General features: G+C 41.2%; 1 protein-coding gene and 1 long non-coding RNA gene across 2 annotated transcripts; one reads left to right on the top strand and one right to left on the bottom strand.

The window, feature by feature from the left end:
- Positions 1-310: 310 nt before the first annotated feature.
- On the top strand, positions 311-16,697 carry LOC309444356. The gene is made up of 4 exons (XR_014185005.1): positions 311-448; positions 7,067-7,138; positions 9,935-10,062; positions 16,566-16,697. It is a non-coding gene; the product is annotated as an uncharacterized lncRNA (long non-coding RNA).
- On the bottom strand, positions 4,688-19,150 carry COMMD5 (COMM domain containing 5). Its single transcript, XM_082062107.1, has 7 exons — positions 18,929-19,150; positions 15,752-15,912; positions 15,321-15,349; positions 12,657-12,707; positions 8,007-8,102; positions 6,128-6,203; positions 4,688-5,202 (listed from the first exon to the last, which is right to left on the bottom strand). The coding sequence occupies exons 1-7, from the start codon at positions 19,107-19,109 to the stop codon at positions 5,101-5,103; spliced, it is 696 nt and encodes a 231-aa protein (XP_081918233.1). The 5' UTR covers positions 19,110-19,150; the 3' UTR covers positions 4,688-5,100.
- Positions 19,151-19,194: the final 44 nt, after the last annotated feature.

The following is a 19,194-nucleotide window of genomic DNA, read 5'->3' as shown; positions in this document are numbered from 1 at the left end:
GGTTGTTACAAAACCAGGCGGTTTTGTAACGCGCCAACAACGGCCCCGGTCCGGCCCGCTGAGGGGCCCGCCCGCCGCCTCCGCCCCGGGCAGCACCTCCCGGAACCCCAGCCGGGGTCCGGCAAGGGCGGGGGCAAGCCGGTGATGCTCCTGCACGGGTGTCGGGGCCCGGCCGGGAAAGGGCGGCCGGGCCGGTGTGAGAGTCCGTCGGGCGCGGCAGCTGCGCCGCCTCGGCACCGCTGGCTGCTGCTGCCCGCTTCGGCCGCTCTCACACGCAACCCACACCAACCGGCGCTCGCCCCGCCAGCCCCTGCCGTGTTTCTCCCCGAGCGCTGCGGGGTCTGGCACAGCCGCGCACCGCACGGAGGAACCCACCGGGAGCCGCTCCCCGGCCGGTTACGCTGCGCGTAAAGTTCCGTTTGACCCGCTGGTCTCCAGTGACACCACGGTGAGAAACGCAGTTCAGTCCTGGGTTTGGTGTTTTGGTACCTACGGTAATATAAAGGAAGTCGCAGTTCAAAGCGATTTTGAAAAACAAGAATTGCATTCCCTGCTATAGCTGGAATTTTAGAGGCTGTAGTTATACGGTTAATCACTCTTTAATCGAATCTACGTAGTAGTGAAGCTATTTTAATGTCAGGTAATAATGCTTGCAGGACAAGTAAGCAGAACATAGCAGGAAAATGGTGAGTTTGGCCATGTGGTGCAGCATATTGCATAGATACACCTGCCTATGCCAGGTTCTAGATTAATAAAAACCACAGCTTGTGATGTATGTTTGTTTTATTTAAGACCAGTTGTGTTGACCACTTCAATCTGCACATTCCCATCAATTTTCATTATATGAAAGTATCACACTAGTTTTGTAAGCATTCATGCTAAATGTAGCCTAGGGACAAAATGACCTGTGCTACCATAGAATAGAAGCAGTTGTTTTAAAAGAAGTTGTCTGAGGTTTTTTTGTTTGCAGTTTTGCACAGATCTAGGAATGTCCATGAGATGTATATGTACACACATTTGCAAATACTCTAAAAATATAGGGCACTTTCTCACACTGTCTGCTGCAGAATTTGAAATTTCTGAGGATGCCCTATTACTGATCCTATTGGCCTCCTCACAAAGCTTAAGAGAGAGGATGAAGGAATTAATTTCCCATTTCTTACTTACAGAAGTATCTGGGCTCCCAGGCTTAGACTGTGTAAGCTAAGCAGGTATTAAAGGACAAGCACTGCCTATGGGCTTTGAATGGACGGGACAAAATACAGAAGAAAGGATATAATGTGACTTTTGTAAGACTTGTTTAAAGAGGATGCTTCAGAAAGTTCAGATGAACTTGGAATTAAAGTGAAAAACAAATTAAAGGACCTTAACTCTTAATAATATACACTTTAAATTAAAAATGAGGGCTAGTTTTGTGATGTTTATGTGTCCATGTGTAGGCAATCCTTAAGCTTACAGACAAAGTCAGATATATACCTGTAAACAGAAGCCGGCCATCAGACCCTTCAGTTGTCTTTGATCCTCATGATACTAAGACACTTTTTACCTGCCAAAATTTGGCTTCTTTCTCTAGGGTTCTTGAATCTTTAAAACAAAACCAAAACCAAACAAAACAAAACAAAAAAAAAAAAAAAAGAAGAAAGAAGTTCAACACCTAACTGTTGTTCCCAGACAAGCCCTTTAATTAGAAGAAGGCAGCTAATTGAATAACTGCTGGTTTCCGTAGTTCTTTTTCCCATCGCTTAAGTCAGATAATAATCCAAAGTACAGCTTGCCATCAAATAATTCAGAGAAAGACAGGACAGCTGGAACACTTACAATTTCAGTTAATCAATGCTTCAGAGCAGCTAGAAAAATTAGCATTTGTGCTCAAAGTACGGGGTTTTCCCACTGGACTCAAGCTCGCTGACATAGACTTCTTGTTTTCCAAACTTCCAGGCAAGAAAAACGCACACTATAAAACAACAAAACCTTAACAAACAAAAAAGAAAAGAAAAATGCTTTCTTGTAGCCTTGAGGTCGACAGTTGTCTCTATTGCAAAACTATAGTCTCGACAACCCCTCAGTGTGTTATAACCATTGTCCTGAAAACCACTATGAGTCAAAGCCTATTCAAGCGAGGGAAAGTGACATAACCGCTGGTTACCAGTAGCAAAGCAAGGACAATCTCTCTATCAGGGATACGCCACCAGTATTTACATAGTTACATAGCAGACACTTAAAGAGGTAAGTCATGGTATAAAGGGAGGGTTTCTAGCAGCACATGAATTCAAGATAGGGGAAGGAAATAGATGATAATAGAAAAAGTCATCAGTGTTTGTGCTCTGAAAGGAACTTGCACAGTTTCTCTTTACAGTGTGTGAAAGCATCCGCAGGGGTAGCTGACAGTCTGACCACTCAGGACTGAAATGAGTCTCAAAACAGCACCGTGAAATGTCCTTCTGGGAATTCTCTTACACCAGCAGGGATGTGGCTGAAACATTTCAAGAGAAAAGGGCCAGCTGTGCTTGTGAGCTGCTCCTGTGGTGGAAGCTGCATGCTTATGAGGGTTCAGAAAACAGACCTTGGTCCGAAGCCAGAAAACACTCAAGACCTTATTATGGATGGCCTATGGGCAACAGCTCTGTGACTTCTCAGGGGAGAAACCAGCTGGCTCTGCCTCTGCTAGTTCCTGGTGTGTGTGGCATTTGGTAAATGTTAGTACTTTGTGGGGTGTGACAGGTACAGAACGAGCTGTACATTCGCTAACAGCAAAATATTTTAAAGCCCAGCTACTAATTTACTGTTCATTACAAGTCAAACAAATACAAAATATTTGATTCTGACATCCAGCTTGGCTCTGCAAAGACTGTTTTAGCAAAACCAGCTGTGTAAATTTGATGTACATGCTCAATCTAGATATGCCGAAGTGGGTATTTTTATACAACATCCTAAAAGTGTGGAGTTTTCATACATTCATACATATTCATGGATTTGCAGCAACAGTAGGTCATGAGGTGTATCTGATTAGAAAGGAAAAATAAAAAGCAACCCCCTACCTACCTGCATTGTTCATGAGATCAAGGATGGATTTATCCTTCACTTAAACAGAAGTAGTTAAAGCCAGGAGGTGACTCACTCTGCAAAAAACACATCTCCCTTGTGTGATTTTTCTACAAAGGGAGCTTTAATTTTTTTCCTTTTAATGACAATGAGCACAATACTGATCTCCTTCCAGCAGTTAATGGCTGGCATAACAGGCAATATGAAAGCATGACTACATTCTTCAGCCTTCTGGAACTATAATCTGCATCACATTTTAAGACCACAAAAATAACCAGCAAACCTGTTTCTTTCCTCTTTCAAACACAACTAACCCAAGTGTGAATTTCCGACCTACTAGTCATGCCGACAAAGCTTCTCTACTAGAAGCAGGGATGTGAGAAGTCATGTAACAACTACAGTCACAGATGGCTTTGTACTTCCAAGTGCTCTGCACACACTGTGGTAGTCCATAGGCAAGAACAGATTTGGGCGGACGGCCCATGGAGTTGAGCCAATTAAAAAAAAAATAGAAAAAGAGGGAGACCTGACCATTACGCCAGGAAGGTGCCACGACTGATGGTTAGAGAACAGGACGTGAATTTTCCTACACAAACATCTGTGGGAGTGTAAAAGGCCCCCTGAATCCATGATTTTATTTCAGTATTTTTCTGCAGGGAGTGAGGAAGATAAAGGCAAGTTCTACAGTCTTAAAAAAAAATGAGAGAAGTATGGGTGGTACTACTGAGATAGAAACCCTGACAGCAGCTAGAATACGCCAATGCTTAAAAATGATAGTGGCAGTTGCTTTCTAAACTGTGTTTGACAGCCACATAAATCCAATACTACTAGGGCCCGTGGCCTGTGCCATCTTTGGACCGTTGCCAACAGCCTCCATACCTTTGCTGCTGGGGGAAAATTCACGCAATGATTGAGGAATGCATCCCTTCTTGGCAAAAACCTTAGGGACATACTTGTGGTCCCATGGTGTTAAATGAGACTTAAACCATATGTTTCAAGTTAAGGGAGTTCTTCCAAGGTTTATACATGGGGCAAAGGAGTAACAGAGAATATTTCAGTTGCAAGGGACCTACAAGGATCATCTAAATCCAACTGCCTGGCCAATTTAGGGAACTTCAGCTTATGCTTAATTATTTTCTTGACCTGGGGGCTTGAATATCCTCATAGCTGTGACTTTGAACCCAGACGCTGTACACAGCCTCTTCATGCTGCGGTCTGACTCGCACTATTAACAATATACAGCTGTAGTGGTCTACAAGATTGCAAAGTCCTGCTGTTCGCTGTTATGGCAGTGCCAGAGATATCTGCTCGGTATTAAGTCAGATGACGCCATTCACATCAAACACGTAGGAAACACGTGAAACAAGAGGCAGGCACGTCCAGTTAGAAATCTATGAGATCACTGCTATTTAGCCCATTCCAATCAACCAGATAAAGACTTAGATTGCACCTTTCCACTTCTGCAACTCCAGGGAACTAGTTCTGGAAGCTCAGTCGACACTTCCTTCTTGATCCACTGACTTCCAATTTTCTTCAAAATTAGCCTTTAAATACCTGTAGCTATACCTCAGTTACTTAGTGAGAAGCCAAACAATGTTACTTATGCAAAACTCAAGAGCATATTTGTCATACTTGAGCACAGGAGTGGGTTTTTTATGTTAGTTTTTTATTTGAGATATTGCAGAGCTTTCTTATGATACACATTGATGTGGCTTCCGGTAGCAGGCTTTCAAAAATAATTAGAGTGATGAATCATAATCAGAAATAAATGACTCTTCTATGTATTAAGACAGTTATTTAAAAAATGTTTTGATGAATCACGCAAAAATGCTCACAAACAGCGTTATACTTTTTCATGGATGTATTTCTTGTTTTTCTCAAGTCTTTTGAAAAGAGCTTGTGCTTTTAAAACTTGAATTGAAAAACTATTTACAGCAGAGATCATAAATGTTACACTGCAGTTCAGTCAGGCAAAGTAGTGATGGTCCTCTGCTTTGCCATTCACAGCACACGCTGAGGGTCTCAGCTCTGTTCTAAAACCTCCCAATTGAGAAGCGCTCAGTCCTGGATCTTCAGTATGCTCCTTTTCTCCAAATCATTCATTTCCTTCAGTATAAGGGCAACATTGTACCTCAGTTCTTGAAACTTCGCAACTGGCACCTGAAACAGAATATTGAGGTTAGAAAATATGAAACATCTTAGGAACTCTGACTAGGGCATACCTATGAATGGGGAACATTCCACAGTGTCAGTCCCGTCTTTCTTTAAATACTTTTTTTTTTAGGCTTAAGATAAAATATTTGACGTTAATAATTCAAATAAATCATCTGGGTGAAGAGTAGCGAGCGGGGAAAAAAGGGAAATAACAGCTACACAGTGTATTTTCTCTGAAGCCAAAGTCTTTACAGAGTTCAAATGCAATGCCTGCTGTGCACTGAATTCCTGTATGTACCACCATGTTATTTATAGAACAAATAGGACTCCTTTTCAAAGGTTAAAAATATGGAAGAGTTTATGCCATCTTCTGGCAAGCCTTTACGTACAGTGTCATAAATACTGCCATTCGCTAATTCTGAGGTAAAAAGCAAAGAGGTTTTTAGTTTTTTTTTTAACTTTCTTTCCAGCACCAAGAACTGTATGAAGAAAAACAACGAAACTACCCATGCCACAGAAGCAAACGTTACCATTCTCTACCAAGTACAGGAAGTTTGAAAGTGTATCATACATTATATAAACTACTCCAGTCATTTTTCTGCCCTCAAGAGCCACCATCAGGTCTGAAGGTTACAGTTGATAACAAAACCATAATTTTAAATCAAACCAGATATCATGCAACAGTGCTTTTCAGTAATTGATATTCTTCTAACAAATGAGGTTTCAGCAAAGTGTGTGTAGGAACAAGGTATGAAATTATTTTGGTTGGCATATATTGCATGCGGCAACACTGAAAATGAAGGATTTCAAAGCAAACCAACCAACAATAATGCATTTTCCACAAAAGCTTTAATATTTTAAATAGTAATTCAACTTTCTAAAAAGAATTTCAAGTGGTTTATTTTTTATGTATTATGGCAATCAGACTTACTTCAAAGCGATGAGCTGTCCCATCTGAAAGCTTCATCATCATTAGAATGGACGGTTGAAGTGCACGGGCCAGTGAACTGAAATTATTTACATTATTAGTATTACAACAATAGATATCAGCAGTGTCATGAGTACAGCATTGTACATTAACAACTTAAGATGTTCGCACAGCCTTTACATAGAACATGGTAATTTCAATCATACAGTCCTGTACCTGGCTGGCTGGAAAATGGTGCACATAGGAGTCCTGTCCAATTTACCTCAGTCTTGAGACTAAAAAAGTTTTTAATAGTTTAGTAACTGGAAGTTTAAGAGCATTTTCATTTTATGTAATAACTAGTTTAGTGGAACTATGGTAGGAATAAGAGCTGACCAAGTACTGCTAGTAATAATGCACAGTTTTCTTATGCAGTTAATCATGTTGCATTAATCCTTTCCATCCCTTCATACTTTCAACTGCCATCTCATTTAGGGAATCAAGCTCTTCCAGGCTTTATTCTAAATTTGTGGGTTGTTATTTGATGACCCAAAGAGGGGAAACGAGTAATTTTTGTGCAGCTTCCATGAACTGATATTGCCACAGCCAGCTCAGTTACTGACAGGCGTTACAGCCAGAAGCTGTAGCTCTTCGCAGAGGCTGTTGCTGGATGATTAACAAGAAATCCCAGGGAGGGTTGAATGGAAAGGAAAATAAGAGGAAGGAAACCAGAAAAGGATAATGTATTGCTCCTATGTTGTTTGAAAAACAAAACATAGATTTACCTGCAGCTTACAAGCATTGTGCCTGAAGATGTTTATCTGTACATTTTGCTCTCTTATAGGTACAGATTTTTTCTGCATAGTGATACCTGTGTGGTGCTTACAGCACTGCTCACCTGAGAGTCACATGAACTTGTAGCCATTACAATTTTCATTTAGGAGCCTTTTTTCTTGGTTTCAGGAGGACTATCCCTATAATCCATGGGCCTCTCAACTATGGCAGCAAAGAGATGGCACTCTCCCTTGGATGCAGGTATTTGTGAACGCAATATGAAGTCACTCACGCTAACAATTTATGCTATTGACAAATACTGAATCATTTCTTTCAGCCTGGTCCATCTTGGTTAGACCTAGAGAAAGACCAGGAACAGCACAGACAACAGGTTTCTGTTTCCCTCTGGCTCTAGCCAAAGATCCACCCCACCGCTGCCTCTGCTGTGGCAGATGGCAAGAAGCTGTTCACTGCAGGCGCAGATGGGATGATCACAAAGGCCTTTGCTCCTGCCTGGTGAAAGAAACTAGGGATTAGATCACTGACCAACTGCATATCTATGGCAGCGTAAAGGTGCTGTTCTGAAGCCTCTTTTTGTAGAATCTACAGCAGATGTACAGGTGATGGAAAGTCCTTTTATTTAACATGCGCAACATACAAATGATAGTCTACTTGAGAAGTTGGATAGATTCTTTCCCCCCCCTGATCCACTGAAACCAAGAGCCTGGCTGGCTGTGTGAGGCTCAATCCGTCTAATTTATTTCATCATCTCTGAGGAAATGTAGAGTGGTATCAGCTCCATTAAGTTTTAAAATATTGAAAGAGAAACTCAAACTTTGAGTAAAATGTTTCTAGCACAGAGGTTTTAGAGATCAGAACAAATAAGGAGCCTAAAAAGTCTCATTACTAGAAGATGAAGGCAGCAGCCTGTTGGCAGGTCCATGTTAACAGCAGTAACCTGTATATAAACTGACTTCTACACTGTTCAGAAAATCCCCTCTGCATCTTGCCATTGTGCTACTTGCCAATCCCTAATAGCAAGATACATTTTAACACCACTAACATTTTTAAGGTGAGTTGAACCTTGGAAAAAATAATTGCCAGGGTCTTGCAGGATTCTCTTTTATACCTTGTGGAAATAGCTACGTCCACTCTCCACTTGAAGTCCTGGACACTTGGCAGCCTACTTCTTTGTACCAGAGCTGTGCCTTCGGAAGCAGGACGCCTACAGAGTCAATCAGAAATGGGAGACTGAAATGCAAATTCATAAACAGAAACAACAATCTAAACAGAAAATATCATTTCTCAGAACAAACCTGTCCAGAACTTGTTTCTCTTCTACATCTGTCCTCATTTAGAGAGGTCTAAATGAGTGGAGGTTTTGTGTGTTTAAGTCAGTTGTGCTCAGATTACCCACTTTTCCTATGCTTAACTATGGTCCATGTTAAAAAAAAAAAACAGAGACCAAGTGACTCTGTCTAATTCTAGTAAACTGATGTCACTATAAAATTTAGTAGGAGTCATTGTGGTGGCTGGCATATCTATTATTTCAATTATATGCAACTGTGAGGCATAGAAAGGCATCTGCAAGTATATCGTTACCTTCATGCAAATCCAACAGAAACAAGCAAGCAGGAACGAGACAGATAACTTGAGCAAAAATGTTGGAAGGAGGTCACTGTGCTCCTTCAGCAGAAAGTATCCATTATTAGGGAGCAGTAATGTTTTAAAATATAGTAATATTAGGGTGTACTTTGAAGCATAGTTAAAAAAAAAACAACCACACAGCGGTTCTTGCTAATCCAACATAATTTACAAACTCTTAGGTTCCTTACATTATGTTCACTGCCAACCCCAGCACAACCTTCACAAATTTTGTCTTGTCTAATGTGTAAGAAGCCAAGGACTTATTTATTACTCATATTGCAGGAAGGATCAGGCCAATCAACCCTCAGCTTATCTCTGTGAGGAAATACAGTTGACAGCAATTAAACTTCAGATGGTTGACAATCTTTAAAATTTTAACAGCATCTTAAGCTCTAGGTAAATAAACAAGCCAAATCTGATACAAACACATAACCACCACCCATTTTTAGATATATATGCAGAAATGTTTTCAGAATGAGGTCACTCAGCTGGTCCATTTGCGAGCTAGTCTGGACTTGGTGTTACTTATATTTTTTTTGCTAAGCATCCCATGTCTCTGGAAGTTATCTACTCCAGTACTCCCGCCAAGGGCAGGATAAGGGACCTTACATCCTTTATCCATGGCGCTAGATGTAATCTAATTACTGACATTACATCAGCAAGGAATCCTCTCTGAACAAATCAAGGACTCTAGGAATGACAGACTAACATCCCTACTCAGATTCTCGTGTGCAAGTTAGCTGGTGCCTTTAGAAACTGCCCAGAAAGATTAATCATTTGATAAGGTACACAGGGCTGACAGGCTGAGATCCCCCAATACTCTTACAAAGGCAAAATAAAAAATAATTTATCTTTTTTTTCTTTTTCTTTTTGGGGGAGTGGTGGTTTCAGAAGTGACACACATTCCTAGTAGTATGGTAAAGGAATGAGCAGAAAAAGCAAAGCAGCTGGTTCTTACTCACTTTCAGCTACTGGATAAGAAGTAGGTCCCCACAGCTGGGTGTAAATATGAGGAGCTGGAGTCTAGAATGGTCATTAGTGGGATTAAACAACAAGAACAGGCCTTTTCCTCAGTGGCAAGACGCTGCCAGAGAATTGCTTAATGGTAGGGAATAGACTTCCTTAGCTTATTGAATTATTTGGTATACTACTTCTTATAGAACTTGATTAGAAACTGCTTATATAGGATTCGCTTAGCATAAATAAGCTTGCTTAGCATAATTTCTGCAAGCTGTGAACTTTTGAACTTTCTGCTTTGTTAAGAAAAAAAAGGCCACAGAGTCTTCAAGCTAGAAAATAAGGGGAGCTGTGTCCCTGAAGACAAGTAAAGGAACAGAAGGGCATCTAAAAGATGACAAAACAGAATAATGTTTTGGTTATTGCCAATAATTTATTTTTCTACGGCTGCAGGTGCAAAATAGCAACTGAAGGTCAGCACTTCAACTGACAGTCCACCGGACAAAAATGGAGAGATCCAGTGAAGAATGGGGAGACTCCAGACTCTAGTTTTGCAGTTGGCCCGGACTGATGCACAGTGGGTGAGGTCTTGGATTGTGGGGGTATAATTGTCTATAAGTTTTCTTCCACTGATGGTCCCTCTTCAGGAGGCACCGGCTTGAGCTGCTCTACACTGTACTTTGCAAAAAAATTATTTAAGAATTTCTGGAATCCGTGCATGAGTCTCTGGTACGGGAAACTTAGGGAAAAGAAACTTCATTAACACTTAATTTGGGGAGTGCCTAAAAATAGCCAAACTGCTACTGGTTCCTTAAGACACACTAACTCCCATCAATGGAAGATAGTCCATCCAGTGCAGCATCAGCATTTTGGGGGCAGAAAGTGTAGAGAAAACAGGAAGATATCCTAGTTTGCAGTGGCGGGAAAGGTGAGCAACACCTGAACATTGAAGCTTCTGAATGTTGTTAAAACTATGGCACTTCTGTGGCCAAACCACAAAGCTTTAGTTCTGGTCAGGACTGCACTTCGGTACTGTTCCCTCAGAATGAGTCACAGCTTTTATAACTTAGTTTAAGCTTCTGTCAGCACCTTCCCAGCTTGGACAAGATCGCAACTGCAATAATCCTGTGAAGAATGGCAAACATACATACAGAGATTATACAGGGCATTAATCAAGCCACTGATTTCTAAAAGGAATAGCAAAATGGAGCAGAAAAGCCTCAATGGATCCAAAACCTATAGACTATAATTACATTCCATAAACACTGTGCCAACAGATGCATTATACTGTCACCACATAGTGCAGAAGTTAGAACAAGTAAAGCACCATGGAGCAGCTACAAACCATCCAAATTATATGTGGAAAGGATGATAGACCTGGTGACGTGAACATCATCTGCCAAAGGATGCAACAGAAGAGCAGATTAGATAATTTGGAGCAGGAGCTGACTTAATATCAAAACTAAAGACAAATTCTGGATGGTTCCCTATGTACATAACAAGACATGCCTAGCAGGCCAGTGAACGGGGAGAATGAATACATTGGTATAATATGTATGAAATGTCAACAGCACACAGAATGCACCCTCCCGGTAGAAACTAAAGCTACACTATTTTTGAAAAAATGCAACACATTTATTAAAAACATTCAGAGAGGGAAAAGTGAGGGTTGCCTTTTCCCTTAAAAATGTTTTTATTTCATGCAGTTATTTGATGGCGTCAGTGTGGAAAGTTTTTCTTTCCTCTTAGTCTCTACAGTGTTATGGAACTGTAGGGACACAGAAGTACAAATGTCAATTTTCCAGTACTTCAGAGCTGCTGTTTAGTGAACAAAATTGCAAAAACAGGATAAGATGCCAGGAAAAGTATTAAAAATGGATTTTTCTGAGTTATGTAGATCATAGTGAATTTCTGATCAGATGCTAATAACTTCTCTTACCTCACAATCATTTATATTTACAACTCAATGAGCACATGTATGATTCAGTGTTACATTTAAGATTATAAAAGAAGATCTGTCTAGAAATCAAATCTGAGGTGCTCTTCTCTGGTCTCAAAACACAGAGCAAGATTATACTGGATAATCACAGCTTTCAAAGTCAGAAAAAGCTAAATTTTCCAGCATCGTGATTTCACAGTAGAAAACAGACAATCATGCATGCTTCAAATGACATCTAAATTTATCTTCTTTCTCCACTGCAAACAATATTTCCACTTTGCAACCATGAATTTTGCATTCTTAACACCTATAATTCAAACAGAAGAGGAAAGAAAAGATGAGAAGGCTGAATTTATTTTTACTCCAAGAACCTTTAGCTTTAAGCCAAGATCTTAACCAAGGAAATGAAAAATATTTTTAACTTTGGCAGCAGCCTTCAGCCCCTGTGAGGGTAACTGAAATACCACAACTATGATTACAAGGATTCCGTGCAGAGTATCTGGAGCAGTGCTGCGTTAGTGATGCTACATGCTGAGTGGGAAAAGGGGGAAAGTTTTGCGTATGCTAAAAGTTCAAGCAATTTCTAGATGTAGAATAAGTTAAATATGGTTGAGCAGAGAACCATCTAGAAAAAAGGAATCCCTAGATTGGACAAGAGAGGCTGTTCAATCGGTTCTTGATTTAGTCCTTCCTCTGGAGCTACTGAGATATACTGCTTAGAAAACAAATTACAGCTGGCAGAGCACTTCATCTCTTATACATGTCATCAAGTCACTCAGTATGAATTCCCAATTCAGCTGTACATTAAGATTTGATTAAATACTATCTGAGAAAGCTTCCATACACCACAGCATGCAGAAGGCATATGTTGCCTCTCAACAAAGCAAGTCTTTCAATTTTGCTCTAAGTTGCAATGATAATTATTATAAAAATGCTTGATTCTGCAATGCATTTTTTGTCTGTAGGTATTGATGCACCTTACAGAGGCTACAGAACATTATAAAACCCAATGGGTGATGGTCACAGAAAAACTGAAAATTGGCATGAAAGCTACTTATTGCACATATAGCCATGCATGGTGGACATGATGTTATGCTGAATCAAAATGAAGAGACAAATCATGTTCTCATTAATTTAGATAATGTTGCTGTTCCTTCAGTAGGCCTGAGATTTCTGTCAGCAGAGCTCTGTGCGACCCTGCTGGTTGCACAATGTGTGACACATGAGGACACTAACCTGTTACCAAAGACTATACTGGAAAAGTCCACGATGAAATCTTCTGGTATCCTTAAAAAGAAAAGCAACACAAAATAGTTAAGTGTTTTGTAACTATGAATATATGGCCTTAGCTACCAAAAAAAAAAAAAAAATTATAGAACACAAAAAATGAGTCAACATTTTCTATCTTCACTGCTCAAAATTGCCATCAACTCTTACGTAAGCACTTCAGTATCGGTTCAGTCTAGGCTCTCAAAAGGACAGCCTGTTTTTGTATCAAGAACCCTAAAACCTGTATTTTGTCTTCCTGTCCTGCCTAATATGGCAACAGTGAGTTTCAAAACAATGCCATATTTGCTTAACTTCTCTTGGTAAAGCCAGGCATCTACTCATGGCTCTGACAAGCGCAGCAATGCATGCTTCCAAAAATCCCAAACCTACAGATTTCATTTCACTTTCAACTTAAGTGTAATGAAAAGACAGAATGAATTGCTGCCTCGAAAGTAAAAACAGAGGCCCTTGTAGATAAGATTACTTACAAAAGGAGCAAATCCAACATGGGGAGAACAAGCCTCAATTTGATGGGGACCATGAGAACTGGTCAAACAGACTGACTCTCCATCGACCCTGTGCCTCTCCATTACTTTGCCCTTCCTCTGACACTGTTGTTGCCTCACAAACAAGCTGCTGTTTTCAGTTCAATAGATCAGGCTGTGAATCACTAAGACTGCAGAGCAAACACGATCCATTCAGCTGCCTTTGCCACAGGGACGGTGACCTCCTACTGAGAGGCAGGTTGACAAATGGGAGAAGTAACTACGTCTTGCTGCCGCAGTTAAACCCAGCACACAACATGAATCAGGACCCAGAGACATTACTTTACTCACCAGTGGCTTGTGTTACATCAAAGAAAAATCAAAGCAAACAAGGAAGTTACTTGTCCTAAAGGGCTTACAGTGTCTAATGGTGGGAGAAAAAACAACTCATTGACTCGCACAGTGGGAAGATGAAACAGCAGTTATTAAAGCTTGAATTCCCAATGGAAGAAATGGGGTTAAACCACATTTTTAAATGGTGCTTGGATAAAACTGGATTAATATTAGCAAGGTTGTTATCTGAGGCAAACTGGGAAGTGAGGAGGCATGTGTATCACTTAACGCATCCTGATGATGACCAAATATCCTCTGTATGTAGTGGAATAGCTGAAGGCAGGGGTTGCAATACAATTATTATGATACCTATCACAATACTTGCTTGACTGTAAGAGCAAGTGTTATTAAAACAGAAGCATTAATGCTACCTTTGCGCTTGCATTATTTTTGCTGTACAGTTTATGATTTTGGTGAAAATTCTGTTCCTGGTGCAAGCAGCTGACATGAGGCCAGTCACACACTAAGCAGATCAGACACATAACAGGGCACAGCTCAGGCCTGAGCTACAGATGGCAATCATTTTGCAAAGAAACATTCTGAGGAAGGAACTCAAAGGGCAAGGAAGAAGGTGTGAGGATGTCTCAATCCTGCGTTATTTATGGCTTGAGCTTTTAGTGCTCTTTGTTATTCCTTAACGACACTGATCACATTCTGTGTGCACCTCTAAAAAGCCAACCCAACTCCCACTGGGTCAAAAGCAATTCCTGAGTTTGTTACTGACCTACTTTAACCTGGGTGTGAACCCCATGACACGGCAGAGGAACCCACTTGCATTTTAGCTCACAAGACAGAATGCAGGCCAAACTCCGGCACTGAGCTGCAGACTAAATTGTATCAACTTGCAAGGGACCTTTCATCATGGCCCCCGATTGCACCTTTCACCAATTACATGTCTAAATCTGCAGTTTTAATTTGCCTGAAGTTGCTCATAAAGTCAATTATGCTTATGACTCTGCAGAACCGAGTCTGTGAAGAAAGCCAATTTGCAGGTTAACGGACAAATAAGGATGAAAAAAGACTGAATTCGAAACATGTCTATATATTTCTCCTAGGTAGTAATCAGAATGCTAAGAATTATGGGAAATTAGCATTTTAAAATAACTGGGCCTTGGTGCAGAGGTTTCTCTATAGATGAAAATATCAGCTGCTGTTATTCTGTCATTGCTACTGTCAGCGCTACTGAAATAAGGGAAAACTTATCAAGACTATTAGCATCTGATGTCTAGCTTTTTGGATATGCACTTCTATTCAGATATGCTGAACAGACTGATACGAGTTTTGTCTAAGACTGTAACAAACACTACAGGTAACGGGCAGGGGAGAGCATAGCTGAACAAGGTGGCAGGATTTAATGAGCATTATATCATTGGTCTTTCAAAGAAAAAAAGTAGGGCAGTTTCCTGGCTTCTGAAGTGTTACCACTGTCTTACCAAACATGTTAAAAAATATTGCAGGGCAATGTGGGGATGGCAGAGAGGAGGTCACTCACATTTGCATAACCTACATTACAGACCAAATTAGACCAATCTTCAGAGCATGTGAATTTACCGCTCATGCTCAGCAAGCCTTACACAACACCTGTTTTTTTTTCCTCTGACTTCATATGTCATTTTGCAACAGATGTATTATGTGTTATTTACAGGTAATTTTTGTACCAATTTTGTTGTGTAAAAAATTTGATTTGGGGAAGCATTTACATAAAAGTTATGGAAAAACAAACATTAAAAAAATCAGGCATAAACAGGCATACCTGAGCTCCTTTAGGTCTTCCTTAAAAACCTAGAAAGACAAAGGTGAAATTTTGCAGGATGCAGTCTTGAAAGGTCATTTCTTACCTAGTGAATTAAGAGTTGTTACTTGCCTGGTGTATCCCCACAGGAGTTTTAGTCTCTAGTGCCAGCAGTTTTGATACAAACATCCACAGTAAACAGGATGCTGAAGCACAAAAAGATACGGGAATCTCTTTCCTGAAGCTTAAGTATACTTCCAAAAAGCTCACTGTAAATCTACCCAACAAGCAAAATAATAAGCTCTAGACTTTTAACAGTTTCTTCTAACCACTTTAACTTGGAGCAACATTTTCATGTGCGGCTCCCAACCCCGGCAAACAGGGTTTAGATGGTGAGTCCTGTCTGACGCAACTTGTAACTTATCAGAACTCCAAGTATTCCCAGAACTTACTTCTTGTTTGAAAGTTGATAAGGGAAGTCTCAATGCTTCTCGAAGAAGGGTATACATGCCAGAAATGAGGAAAGCAAGCTGCTCTTCTGAGAGATTAGTGCTTTCTGCAATCAGCTTGACAGATTCCTTGCAGTCTTTTCCTTCCAATGCATTAACAGTAACTGTAAATAAGAAAGCAAAGCAAGATCCTTTTAAAAAGACAAAGACCTGGAAACTGTGAACATTAACATAAACATGTCTATGATTTTACTTGACTTAATGTCCTGACATTCTTCCTCATGTGAAACTGTCACTTCAGGTCTCTGTAAATACATCTGATCATCCACCATCACAGGTCAGTCTCACAACACTTTACAAAGAGAACTTCAATGGATTAAGATTTTGCTTTATAAAACTGAAGATGTTTAACTGTTGAAATTTGTTCCAGTAGGATAATGCAAAAAAAAATTAAAATTTAATTACTCATGAGTACAAATCCAACTTGAGCTTCTATCAAAAAACTTCTTCACATCAGAAGGCTGCTTACAGCTTAATTAAAATTCTGATACACAGGATAAGACAGGACTGAGAGAGTAAACAATCCAACACTGTTCTCCAGTGTTTCACATAATTAATCTTGCCATGTCATCAGAGACTAAGGATTAAAGGAGCAAGGAGACAAAACTAAACCTTCAAGTCTTGTACTTTGCACAACTGCTGATAATACAAACTTTCAAGGAAATTACTGTTGATCCATGTGGCAATGTTATACACTAATAACTGGTGTGGGTTTATCTCAATCTTCGTCATTCAGTTATTCTTTCTTTTTCTACAGATGCACTGGCTTATATAGATTTATGTTGTCATGTCAGCTTCTGTCCTGCACTCTGATCAGTTTGGATGAACTGCTGGAGCCACAGGAAGATGCACTGTGGATAAAATTACTGACACAATCTCACCGCAGGATTGGGGCATTAGATTAGTCATTTATAGTGAGACGTATTTAGTGCTGCGAATAAAACATGAAAAGTTAAAAATGTCCAACAAGTGTTACTGAAAGCAAACACTAAGTGATTAACTTAATACTAAGGTTGGGGGAAAAAAAGAGGCATTTTAATCAAACTGGCAGCCTTCTCTTTGGTATTAGGTGGGTTCCACTGACTGCTGCCTTCTGATTCTGGATAATTCTCTTTGCTTTCCACATTTTTAAATGCACACCAAATTCAGTGGCAAGTCTTGGATCATTCCTGTGGCTGAGTGAATTTGTCTGGAAGGATCTGTGTGGCGGATTTCACACAGAGCAGCAGGATGTGCAAGGTGCTTTCCATGCTGTCTGAAAAAGGCTCTGTTCTACCACAACAAAACTGACTTTGAGAAGAGTCTATTTATGGGAAAGATCAAATACAGATCAGCACTAAGGCCTGTCTACCAGACCATGTGCAGAGCAGGAAGCAGGTTGCTGTCTATTTACCTATTTAAGTACAACTGTGATCTGTCTCTTCAAAGAACAACAGGCTGCTTATAGTTTTTAACTAGAAACCTTTAATGACAATATCGGTCTTCTTTCTATTGACACACCTTAATAACTGGTTAAAAATCCATGTGTTATTTTATAACTTACTTGCATTACCCTAGATTTTTTACCAAGTATACCTCAGGGAACTCAGAAATATCAGCTGTACCAACATTTCCAACAATCACTCTGAGGGAGTAAAAAAAGAATACCACAAAACCATCCCAAGAAAATCTCACTCCTGGATCATTTGCCCCTATTAGGAGAGGCCTGTGGCCTCAAACTGACATTTGCAGTTTAGCAGAGCCAGCAATAACACTGGCTAGATAACCCTGAGATAATAGTGTATGCACTTTTTACATCATGAACTGAGCAGGCTCAGCAGCATCTCATTTTTTATGTTAGTTATTATTTAGCAATAGAGAACAGCAACAGCCTTGAAAAACTTACTTGGTGCTAGTGCCAGAGCAACTGAGATATGCTCTGTTGAAATCTATCATGTCTTCAAAGCCTTGTACACCTTCAAGGGAAAAAACCTGCTGTCCTGCAAGCTGCTAATCACCGGCCAGCAAGAGCAGAAGGGAACTGGCGATTTCTGCCAGCTCTGTGTAACCTGGCGGCCATCCCCATCCACTCTGGGGACATGGGCACAAGTTCATGGGTGTGGCAAGGACACCTGCCCTGGCTTCAGAGGGGTCTGAAGGACTGTTTGCTCCCTCTACAGTGGGAAGCATTTATTGCACACCTAAAGGCAGGCAATAATTTACACTGAAATTAGATCCAGATGGGGTTTAGGAGATGGTCAGTCTTCCTGGCACTGATACAACTTTTCAGTCCCTGTTGCCCCTGCACTAGACAGCAAATATGGTTCAACATCTGTATTTACTTTTGTCCCAAATGCCTCTCCCTATACAAAGCTTTATTACTTCCAATTATTGTAAGGAAACCCTGGATATGTTGCTCCATTTCTGACACTGTGCAGCAACACTTTTAAAGACAAAACAGCTACCAAATGCTTTGAGTCCTTATTGGCTGAAATTAAGAAGAAAAACCCCGAGAGGAAGATATATGAGAGAATGTGCACGTGAGGGTCGCAGTGCTATGCCATGCTGTGCAGCAGCTGGTCTCTCAGCTGGCCATGAAAAAGCTGTTCGCTCTGCTAACCAACTCCTCTGATTATTCTGTGAGCATTCTGCACACAGTAATTTACTCAACCAAGTAACCCTGACTTTGGTGGTCAAAGGTGCCTTGAGGACATCTCACCTGTCCTGCCTTGCCACAGGGAGAAGCATCACAAGCAAACACTAAACAGCATTTTCAATCGTACAGTCCTGACTTTGACAGACACCTGCACTTTAAGGTTCTTTTATTTTCTGCTGCATGTGACAAAAATATCCAGGTGGTCTCTGATTCCACATGCCCTATGCAACCTGACAGCAACCCGAGCCTGGGACTGAGGGCTGGGAGAGGAACGATTTCAATAACACTCAGTTTGGGAGCCGTCCATAGCTGCAAAAGTCCATACTCGGTTCTCACAGATTTTACAGCATTTCAGAATACAGCCAGGGAAACCTTTCACTGTGTTGAACCCTCAGCTTTAGCTTCCTGCGGGGAGAAGCGCTGGGGAATCCTTCCCGTCCGGCCGCGGCCCCGGGGAGCCTAGACAGGCCGCGCTCGGGCCCTACCTTTGAGGAGCCGCCGGAAGGTGTCCTTGCCCACGTCCTGCACGCCCCGGGCCATGGCCTCCACCTCGGCCGGCACCCGCGGCCCCAGGAAGCTGCCGCCGCGGCCGCCGCCGCTCTCCCCATGCCCGTAGGCCACCCCCGCCGCCTTGCCCAGCGCCGCCGCGCTCACCGCCGCCGCCATGGCAGCGCGGCCCGCCCGGCTGACGCACCGCCCCACGCGCGGGGCGGAGGGCGGGGCCGTGTGCTGTGGGCGGGCACGCCTGGGC

The sequence above is a fragment of the Streptopelia decaocto genome (assembly GCF_964273445.1).
Source record: "Streptopelia decaocto genome assembly, chromosome: 10".
NCBI classification, from domain to species: domain Eukaryota; kingdom Metazoa; phylum Chordata; class Aves; order Columbiformes; family Columbidae; genus Streptopelia; species Streptopelia decaocto.
The sequence above is the reverse complement of the archived record's forward strand: the minus strand, read 5'-3'. Positions and strand labels throughout refer to the sequence as shown.

Bases quoted from the DNA above. Each gene is read 5' to 3' on its own strand.
- COMMD5 (XM_082062107.1), bottom strand. From the start codon at position 19,109: ATGGCGGCGGCGGTGAGCGCGGCGGCGCTGGGCAAGGCGGCGGGGGTG. The intron at 12,708-15,320 runs GTATGCCTGTTT...TTTCTTTTTAAG, and splicing joins GAAGACCTAAAGGAGCTCAG to GATACCAGAAGATTTCATCG. The intron at 5,203-6,127 runs GTAAGTCTGATT...ATTCTGTTTCAG, and splicing joins GGACAGCTCATCGCTTTGAA to GTGCCAGTTGCGAAGTTTCA.